This window comes from Vanacampus margaritifer, chromosome 2 (assembly GCF_051991255.1).
Source record: "Vanacampus margaritifer isolate UIUO_Vmar chromosome 2, RoL_Vmar_1.0, whole genome shotgun sequence".
NCBI lineage: Eukaryota > Metazoa > Chordata > Actinopteri > Syngnathiformes > Syngnathidae > Vanacampus > Vanacampus margaritifer.
In genome coordinates this window covers 47,353,147-47,363,708 of record NC_135433.1, presented here as the reverse complement: position 1 = coordinate 47,363,708, position 10,562 = coordinate 47,353,147, and the positions used below count along the sequence as shown (strand labels likewise).

The 10,562-nt window shown below is 41.0% G+C and overlaps 1 protein-coding gene across 3 annotated transcripts in view; it reads left to right on the top strand.

The window, feature by feature from the left end:
- Positions 1-752: 752 nt before the first annotated feature.
- crhr2 (corticotropin releasing hormone receptor 2) overlaps positions 753-10,562 on the top strand; it is a 56,867-nt gene continuing 47,057 nt past the window's right edge. For 2 of the 3 annotated variants that reach the window (XM_077558891.1, XM_077558892.1), the window contains exons 1-2: positions 753-955; positions 1,042-1,161. In XM_077558891.1, coding sequence (XP_077415017.1) covers positions 835-955; positions 1,042-1,161 — 241 coding nt within the window. In that variant the 5' untranslated portion in view covers positions 753-834. Of the gene's footprint in view, positions 956-1,041; positions 1,162-5,124; positions 5,204-10,562 lie in introns of those variants that run through there. The other variant, XM_077558894.1, reaches the window with a different exon arrangement.

Genomic DNA, 10,562 nt, shown 5'->3' with positions numbered 1-10,562 from the left:
GGGGGGGGGGGGCAATTTTATTTATCAAAAGTACTCGTTATATTGGTATCAGTGACTACTCGACAATTGAGTGCACGTTCTGGTACTAGTCTGAAAACAGCTGGTAATAAACATTTCTAAATATGTGTCATTGTTTTGGGGGGAAATGTTATGTATCGGTATGAACAAACCTCAAAACGTAGTAAGAGTGAATTTGTTATATCCGTTTAAATTAATCAGGACCCAATAAGCAGCTGTCAGTTTCATACTGATTGGTGACCCTGGTTTAGAGTTTCAACAGGCAGTAATTGATTAGGTGGCGCTCATATATTCCAAACTGCCATTTAACGGCTTTTAGGCACTACTTAATAGCCTGTTATTAGCAACCCCCATTTGGAGCATAGTAAAAAAAGAAAAAAGAAGAGTTAACCTTTTTATTTCCCTTGGGTCTTCCTCAGGCTCGAATCCGGAAGTCAACACGCACCAGACATTATTATTAGTCGCTAATTAGCAATTCCGTTAGAACCCTCATGGAAATAATTTTATAACCTAACAAAGCCACCTGCTTATGCAAGCTAAATATAAAGCCAGAAAACTCCTAAGAGCGGCAGTAACAATTTAGCTGGGGTCTTGACGTTGATTGACGCGTTATGCCATTATATGACGCTTATTATGATGGGGATGATGAGAGGCGTCTCTGATTGGCCATCGCGTCGACACGGCGAGCAGCAGGAGCGCAAGCGAGTCGTCTGCTCGTCGAGGGACCCAAGCAGGCAGCCGCTCACTTGCTCGCGCACTCGCTCGGCTGCGCTCAGTGCGCGCGCGCCCCTCCACCCGCATGCACTAGCCGTTACCATGGATGCGACCCTCTACCAGATCATATTCGGGGAGCTGGCGGACTTAAATTGCTCTTTGCTGGACGGCTTTCAAGACACTTTATGGGAAAATGCTTCATTTGCATTAATGAACACTGACGGTAAGAAATAACTTTTTTTTTTCTCACCCCCCTCTTGCGTTGATGAGAGGTGAGGAAACGGCAACTTTCACCCCACTCCCTTTAAGGTTTCTACTGTAACGCCACCACTGATGAGATTGGCACCTGCTGGCCACGGAGCAGCGCCGGTAGGATTGTGGAGCGACCCTGCCCCGAGTACTTTAAAGGAGTCAAGTACAACACAAACGGTAAGAAATACCCTCATGGGGGGACGGGGGGAGAAAAAAAAAGTTCCTGATTTGTGTTTGAGGTTCATACATGCTTACCTCGCTCGCTGTGGTTTGATGCAAGCAAATATGGCAAGGGATGACAATTGTGAGATCACCTCCTGTCACTGGAACCGACGCTCCACACTGAGAATGTGTAATGCTACAAGACAAGCCACTTAAAGAGAGACGGCAACTCTTGGGTTCTGAGAGGCAGCTTGAGTTTTGACTTGTCGTGGGAATTGTCGTGGGTGCTCGATTAAGAAGGGGGAAAAAAATGCTCTCATGGCAACCGCGTGAGAAGCTTGCAAAATAAACATGTATTGAGTTCAATACAAAAATTTAATGGAATATTTGGGGCAAATGTCCAGCAAATGTATGTAACCTATAGAAAATATAAAAAATACAATTAAAAAAATAAATATTCTTTAATAAATCTGTATAGTGCTTCATCTTTTGTCCCATTTTGTTATGTCAAAGCATTATTACAAAATTAAAAATATTTTAGAATGGGAAATCCTTTTTTTTATCATTATTTCTGGGTGTTGTGTGTAGATTTGCAATACATTTTTGAATAAGGGTATAACATAAATGGCTCCAGGCTGTTACTAAATGGTTGCATTTTGCCCCTAAAATTTGAGACAATGCCATTAAATTATTCATTTGCTGGAAATTTGCAGATTAAAAAAAATATATTCTTGATTTTTTTTTATTAATATTTTTTAATATATATATTTTTTCTTAGAGCTATGGCATTTATCATGTCTCAACCAAAGAAACCTAAAACGTACCTTGGATCTTTTTTGTTGTAGACAAATTCAGCCCAATTTATCAGTAATACTTTATAGTGAAAATGAATGGAAATGTAAAAATGTGAGTTAATTTACAGTGTGCTCCCCTAAATTTTCTACTTGCACCCCTAAAATTTCAGGTTTGCGGCCATTGTGTTCCTAGTTAAAAAACTAACAAAAAAAAGTCAGATTACCTGAACGGAACAAAAGTGGGAAAAGCAGTAGTTTTGCATCTTTTGCTTGTTCCATTAGGGGGCGCCACAGCAGATCAATACGACTTGTCTAGGATGCCCTTGCTGATGCAACTCATCCATTTTTTTTACCGGGCTTGAGAACTGAGTATTGGAGTAATTATGAATGCAGAATTGCTACTTACACTCATCCAGGAAGCACCAAGCTTCCAAATGATACCTGTTGATGAGTTTGCTGATCAGTCCATGTGGCGCATGCAGTAGACATGTTGATAACTTGGGCAAACATTCAGGTATTTGCAGGTTATCAGATCTGTGCTTCTAATATTGCAGCTCTGCTTACCTTTTGGCTCTGACATGTTTGGGCTGCTTCCAACCCTGCAGCTCTGCTTACCTGTTGGCTTTGACATTTTTATGCTCATACTGTAGAGATATTTTCAGAAACAGGAGGCCACAAAAATTTACTCACAAAAGGTTTCTCTAAAAGCAATTAAAAAGTGAATCTTCCACAATCTATACCCTTTTAAAACAGTTAATGGATGAGCAGTACTTGAAATTCAAATTGACATCACACTGTAGAAGAATGTAATTTTCAACTCACAAAGGCTGTCATTTCTCTTTGGGGAGTGGGTGGAGGGGGAACTGCTTCCTTTTGGTTGGTCGTAGGCTTTTTTAAAAAAAATATTTTGATATATACGGTCTATATATTATATTAATTTTTCATATAATGTGTATATAGAAGTTCAGTAATTAAGACCTGCAGTCCAAATTTTTGCATATAATTGTTTCATGAAACAACAAAATTTGAAGTGATGAAGCCACATTTGTTTGCATGATTGTAATCTGATTTTTGACTTACTGGCGTCTACTGGCCCGAATATTTATGAATCATGAATTTGATATTGTTTATTGTAATACATATTAATGTATTGCTTGTGTTTATTAAAAATGCAGAGTAAGAGGACATTGGGGGAAAAAACCCTGCGTTTATTAATCGCAATCACTATCTATATTAGAGGGGGCAAAAATCGCCATTTTTCAAAATTGTCCAGCCCTAACACACACACTCGCATACACAGAGGAGAGCAAACTTTTTCTTTGCAAAATATTCACTTCAAACAACGCATATGATTCATCAGGACCAAGGTCCCAAGCCTTTCCCAAAGTGTCTCTTTGCTATCGTACAGCTCTTATCTCCATAATAGGCTCACGTGCAATGTCATTATCCTTGCCAAACACTTACACTGTCTGCTTATCTCAATGCTGATACACCCACTGCTTTGCTGGCGTTTCCATTTTGAGGTCATGACTGGTGTGTTGACCCTGCTCCTTCTGTGCTGCCACTTGCACATCTATCCAAACATTTTGTCCGTATGGATTTGTAAGATGTCTGATTGTTACTTTATGTACAGCACTTTGTATGCAGCTAAGGTTGCTTTTAATTTAAAGTGCTCCAGTAATCAAGTTAAAATGAGAAATTCCTTGCAGGTCCTTCTATATGTTGCTGTCAGCCTCTTAGCAGCCTCACTGACCATTTTTCTTCTCGCCTTGTCATCAATTTTATACGAACGTCCAATTCTTGGTATTGTCACTATTGTGCCATATATTCTCCACTTGATGATGACCGTTTTGTTTCCTGGTATATTTAATGCCTTGGAATGTCTTTTGCGTCCTTCATCTGACTTGGGCAATTCAGAACTATCAATTTGAAGATCTTTGCTGAATGGCTTATTGTGCTGTTGTGACTATGAAAATGAGAACAGCTCGACTTTATTGCTTCTCAATCATTTTTTGTTCTACCATGGAAGAAGAAATATTTCATGCCCCAACCCCAAAAAAATCTCCACCGCGACTCTAAGTGGTATCATTTGTCTATAGAATTGTTGTAAGCACACTTTTGCATAGGAGCTAATACTTTTTGTACACGCTGACAATGAGAACGCCACTGCCACCTACTGCAGTGGATGTGCAATTACACTTTTTTTTTGTGTGGCAAAAAAAAAAAAGTTCACTGGTGTCACAGCCCGACAACGCCGAATTCGGATTACAGCCACATTTGAAAAGGGGAGTGTCGATTTTTTTCTATCCACTAGTTGTACTGTGTGTATGTATCTATCTATACTCAATAGAAATATAAACCACACAATTTTTTGTTTTTGCTCCCATTTTTTGTGAGATGAACTCAAATATCTAAAACTCATTTCCACATACACAATATCACCATTTCTCTCAAATATTGTTCACAAACCAGTCTAAATCTGTGAGAGTGAGCGCTTCTCCTTTGCTGAGATAATCCACCTCACAGGTGTGCCATATCAAGATGCTGATTAGACACCATGATTAGTGCACAGGTGTGCCCACACTTAGGCCCCGTCCAGACGGAAGCAAAGCCGGCTTCGTTCCTCAAACAAATCTCGTACACACGGAAGCATTTCAAGACTTCTGTGCGTCCAAAAGAAGACGCTGAAGACGTTTAACGGTTGTAATGTGTATGCCAATTCTGGAGTGGCACTGTAGCGCAGCCACGGGGGAGTTAACGGAAAGCGTAGAAGAAAAATCAGCGAACAAGACAAACACTTTTTTTTCTAACTTTATTGCAATCTACAGAACAAACATGGCTCTGCCTGTATCAACACAACATGAGAAAGACAAACACAGGAGAAGTGACAATGGCGGGTGATTCAAGTACAGCATCGCTTGTTGAACGTGGGAATAAAGAAGCAAAATATTTTGCTGCAAAAGCATAAGCGAGCTAAGGAGGCTGCGCAAAACGACTACGACAAGTCTATCCGCATTTGTTGTTGACAGACTGACAAACGGCCTAAACCATAGGTGTCAAACTACGGCCCTGGAGGACCGCAGTCCTGCAGGTTTTGGATGTTTCGGTTCTCCAACACAGCTGATATATGATCATCTCATCAGCAAGCTCTGCAGAAACCTGATAACGATCCTACTGATTGGAATCAGCTTGCGTTGGAAGCGGGAAACCTCCAAAGCCTGCAGGCCCTCGAGGACCGGAGTTTGACACTTATGGCCTAAACGGTAAGAAACTTGTGAGGGTACATTGAAACTGGCTTTCGTGTGAACGTAGCCTTAGGCATAGAGATGGGACAATGAAGCCTTGTGAAGCTTTTGAAGCTTTCGGCTGATTAATTTGGAAAAAGAGTCGAAGTTTCAAAGCCCCATAAGATAGATCGTACCGGTGACATCTGGTGGTCAGCTGGAGTCATAGCAGCTATAATCTTCAAAGTGATTCGCCTGATTGATTTATATTCCAACATAACACCAGTACATTCAGTCTTACATTTGTGTCTGTCTAATGATCATCAGGTACACATGGAAGTGTTGCAATATTTTGACACTGTACCAGTACTATGGTTCAATGTGATGTCCTGTTACTCATTCGATTTTTATAAACATGATTTGGATATGACACAAGTGCGCTGTGAAGCCAGATAACAAGTATTTCAACATCAGTCTTTGGGAGATGTGACTGAGGGTCTTGGAGAAGCGCTTATAGCAACTCGGTGGAAAATACTTGGGTCAAGCCTGTATCTTCTACACACGATTTAAAAAATAATGCATAATTGGAAACTTTAAATGCATCATTGTGGGAGTACTTTTGTTGGAAATATACCGAATAACTAACTTTTCCAGGTGAACATAAAGTGAAGCAAATATCTACATGAGGTAATTGTGCTTGTGTCCAACTTTTTTTTTGTTTTTGTTTTACAAGTAATTATTCAAGAACAATATTTGCTCTATTGTATTCGTTTGGTGTTTCCTTTTGACAGCTGACACCGCGCCAAAAGGTTTGTTACGTAAGTTACGTAATTTCCGGTATCTCATTAGCGCGCATAAAGCCGCATACGGCATCAGCACGTGATCACGGAGGTTTGATCGGGGCTTTTGATACATTGTTTCGAGCAGTCTGTCTCACTCGGCTGACACATGCTCCGGAGTCTCAGTGTCAAACGTCCCATCTCTACTTAGGCACACCTGTGCACTAATCATGGTGTCTAATCAGCATCTTGATATGGCACACCTGTGAGGTGGGAAGGATTATCTCGGCAACGTGCTCACTATCACATATTTAGATCTAAGTTTTAGATCTTTGAGTCTTTGTTCATACAAGCTCTCCAATCAATGCTTGAGAGGTGCAGTTTAATATATATATTTTTTTTTTACATATTGAGTCACAGCATTGATTGTTCATGTCATTTCTGATCCCATCAACTTCAGCAAATTGCCAGTGTCCTTGAGAGCACGCGTTAGACGCTGCTGCATTGTTGTATGCGCCTTCAACGCGAGGCATGAGCGACATGTGTGCGACAACACAATGTTTTCTCTGCCCTTAAACAAAGTCTTCACTTTAATGTAATCGATAACAGATCCCCTTGTATCCTCGAGGAGCGGCGCGATTTTAATTGGCTGTGAATTCACCGTGCAAAGCCTCCATTGAAATCACTTTATCGTTTCAGGAGGCGCTGACATGTAGACAATGGTGGCACATGCGTCCCGGCGGGAATGTTGATGCTGCAGCTGCCGCACTTGAGACGCCACGCGTTTCGTCGTACACGCTTTTAAAAGGTTTGACAGGTGCAACCAGGCCATACCGCTGGCTCTATGCGGTGACTTTAGTATGTTGGAAGCAATCATGTGTCACAACAAGTCACAAGTGTGCGCTCTCTACTCATCTCGAGGCATCCATGACGTGATTAGACGAGAAGCTTCCGAGGGGAGGTACTGGAGGTTTGCAGAGTAGGCTGACTTGATGACATTTTTTTTTTGCTAAGTCAACCCCCCATTTTTTTTACAATAATACTGTATGTTATATGCAGCCACACTAGTCTAAATATAGTATTCTGGTTAATATTGTTTTAGTGGAATATGAGTTGAGGAGCAAAATCCAGCTGTTTTTATCTATCTCAGGGGCGGCCATTTTGCGACTTGCTCTCGACTTATGACGACATCACAGTTGCTCGGGGCTAAAGCCACGACCAATCACAACTCACCTGTTTCCTTTTCAAATGCAATACTGAATACTAATCATTGTCAAATGATTTCACATCAATTACTTTTGACGTCATTTTTCATTATTTAGTTTTTACTCCATTCTATATTCAAATTCAATGCAAGCTTACATTATAATTATATACAATGTCACAGATTCTTCTATTCTTTGAGCAATTGCCTGCCACACCAAAAGACCTGGGTTTAAACCCCTTTGGACAACTTTTCAGCTAGTGCAGCGGAGGTTTAACCGGTAAACAGGAGGCGATGGTTCGAATCCCACCTTAGACAGATTGCAGTTCAAGTGTTCTGTTTTATTAGTTAGTCTTTCAACTACAATTAATACATTGTAATTTTTACATAATGTATCTTTCAATTGACTTTATAAGCATTCAGCTTAGCATTCAACTATTAGCATTCAGCTTTCAGCATCCCCATGCAATTTTTGCAGAAATTGCACTTAGTCTAGTCTGTAAATGCACTTTGCGATCGCTGATCTCCTGCATGGACTCCAGTGAGTCTATGTAGAACGCGCCTCGATCCGGATGGAAATGGATTTATAAAGGGAGCCGCTTCGATTAGCCGTGAGTCGGCTGTGTTCCCTCCTACAGCGGCCTCTTCTATCTATGCTAGCAAAATACCTATAGAAAGAAAACTCCACCCATTCGTACAATCTGAATGCCTTGCGCATGGTACAAAAATAGGGCCTTCTTGGGTGAAGTGCCTCTGACAGGAACAGTTCATGCAGCAGTTTGCTTCAAGTGGGTTAATGTTCCTGTAGTTCTCTCACAAACAAAACTCAGTCACATTTTAGGATGTTTGTAATGCAGGCAAAATTACGAAACAAAATTAAATCACTCTCAGATTCAACATGCCCTCCCAGGTAAGGGGATGTAAATTCCCTTCCATGTCTTGCAGCCTATATAAATATTAATGTGCGTGGAGAGTGGTAAGAGGTTTATGCATTTTTAAAGCTTCCTGTGTCCCTCGTTGTGTATTTATAGTTCTTTAAGTCGGCGTAAAATAGACGGGGCCGTGCACTTTTTAGCTGTTTGGAAACATTCATTTTTTTCTGCCGTGTGATCTTGTGTCTGTCAGGCCTCAGGCGAGACAAAGTGCTGTTTGTCAGCTTTGCAAAGTCGAGCCGTATCTCGGTCAGACGAGCGCTTATTCCCCCCACTCGGCAGCAGATCCCGGCTGTAGCTAATTATTCGCTGAATTGCATTGTCTCCCCTGGATGAGCACCACCTCACTCCTCGTTTCTTTGTCACGCCGAGGACCGCTGTGGTCAGCGCCGTGAAGAGGCAGGATCACTATTGATTCCCTTATCTGGATTAATAAAGTCTGAGTCGTATCGGGGTGCGCAAGGCTGCTGCATGTAGCTTTACACTACGTCTGAAATGAGCGATGAGAATCATGTGGCTTTTTATGAAAGTGACTGACCTTGATTCGTCTTTTTCGGGGTGTGGTATTACAGCTGTGGTCACATTAAGGGTTAGTTTTCGGTTGTGGTTTTGGTTATAAGGGGGAAGCCTTAATTTGACAGAACACATTGTTAGAATATTGTATAAAATTCTTAACGATATATTACAATTTATGTTAAGTGAAAGTTTGTAAGTTTTTAAGTGCCGTAGTGAAACGTAGTGCTCAAAGAGGCCACACTTCGCAAGGCTACTCGCAAATTACTACCAATTATAATTTGAAGTGAGCGAGTGAGCAGGAACTAGCGGGAGCCGTGAGCATGAGTGGCTAGCAACAACTAGCTGGAGCAGCTCACAAGAGCGTTTAGCGGGATAAGATAGCAAGCGAGGGGAGCCCTATTCACAGGACTCAAACCGCCTGCAGGCCCCAGCTATGGAAGGTAAGCGGCGGTCGACCCATTGGGTCCGACACTAGCTGCAAGCACCGCTAAAAGCTAAATACGTTTGTGAAGTTCTTCTCCTTTGAGTATGAACTACGATTGCCGGTATATATATATATATATATATATATATATATATATGGTGGCACGTCCGCCTCCCAGTGCAGAGGACGTGAGATCGAGTCCGGGCTTCGGCCTTCCTGGGTGGAGTTTGCATGTTCTCCCCGTGCTTGCGTGGGTTTTCTTCGGGTACTCCGGTTTCCTCCCACATTCCAAAGACATACATGGCAGGTTGATTGGACACTCCAAATTGTCCATAGGTGTGATTGTGAGTACGGTTGTTTGTCTCTGTGTGCCCTGAAATTGGCTGGCAACCAGTTCAGGGTGTACCCCGCCTACTGCCCGAAGCCAGCTGGGATAGGCTCCAGCAACCCCGTGACCCTTGTGAGGACAAGCGGTTAAGAAAATGGATGGATGGATGGATATATATATATATATATATATATATATATATATATATTTAGCTACATTGATGTGATAGAACTTTTTTTCTTTTTGCATATTCTTGAAAAAAAAGTTTTTTCAACACGGTGAAGTGATTATGTGACACAGAGATGTGCCGGGAACAAAATTTGTTCCAGGAAAATATTCGCTGATACAATAAAATGAAGTTTGAAAATGTAAACAAAAAAGCTGTATTTATTTTTTTTAAATCAAAATTTGCCTTCTTTTGCGAAATAGGATAAACATTCGGAGATAACCGATTTTCTTTGGACAATATTAAAACAAAATATTCGGATATAAGCAACAAAAAAAAGGGCACATTTTGCGAGCAATCAGCCCCTGATGGAAACGTCATACTTAACCTGTATTTTCTTAAAAAGCTGACAATCCGTACAGCTGCTTGTATACTGACATTTACTACTGGATCAATTTTCTACTTTTCAATACACAAAACCTTTTAGTCCGGTGGCTGCCTCTCTTTGTGTAAAGTCATTCTCCCACAGTGTGTGTGACTCGGTCACCGGATTTGTTCAGTGTGTATCGTAAACATTCAACCCACCATTGCACACCCAATTTCCCCATGAGATTTAATCAGCTACAGCAGACGCCGACCCCTCCACCAATCTCCTCCACCCGCAAAACTTGAACAACTATGTGGACAATAGAATTATGGACATACTGTAATTAGCCTTTTATGGATTTTATTTGTCAAACTGAAATACAAATCTAATGTCACAGTGTCTTGTTTGTTTCAATTACAGTAGGCCTAATATGAGTATGATGTTCTAAATCTTCTAAAATAACTTCAATTCTCAAATGCCATAAAGCCTGTCCTATTTAAGATACCTCAGAAGATCTTGTTTAAGATAGCTCATCAATTGATTTTTGTCCAGTGTCTACAAGTCTTAAAGTTCCATTTCCAGTTTGTCTGTTCATGCTAGACACTTGAATCAAGATGTCAACTGCTACATTAGCTTCTCACGCTAGCTAGGTTTCAGGCTAGTTAGCTGCCATATGCTAGTC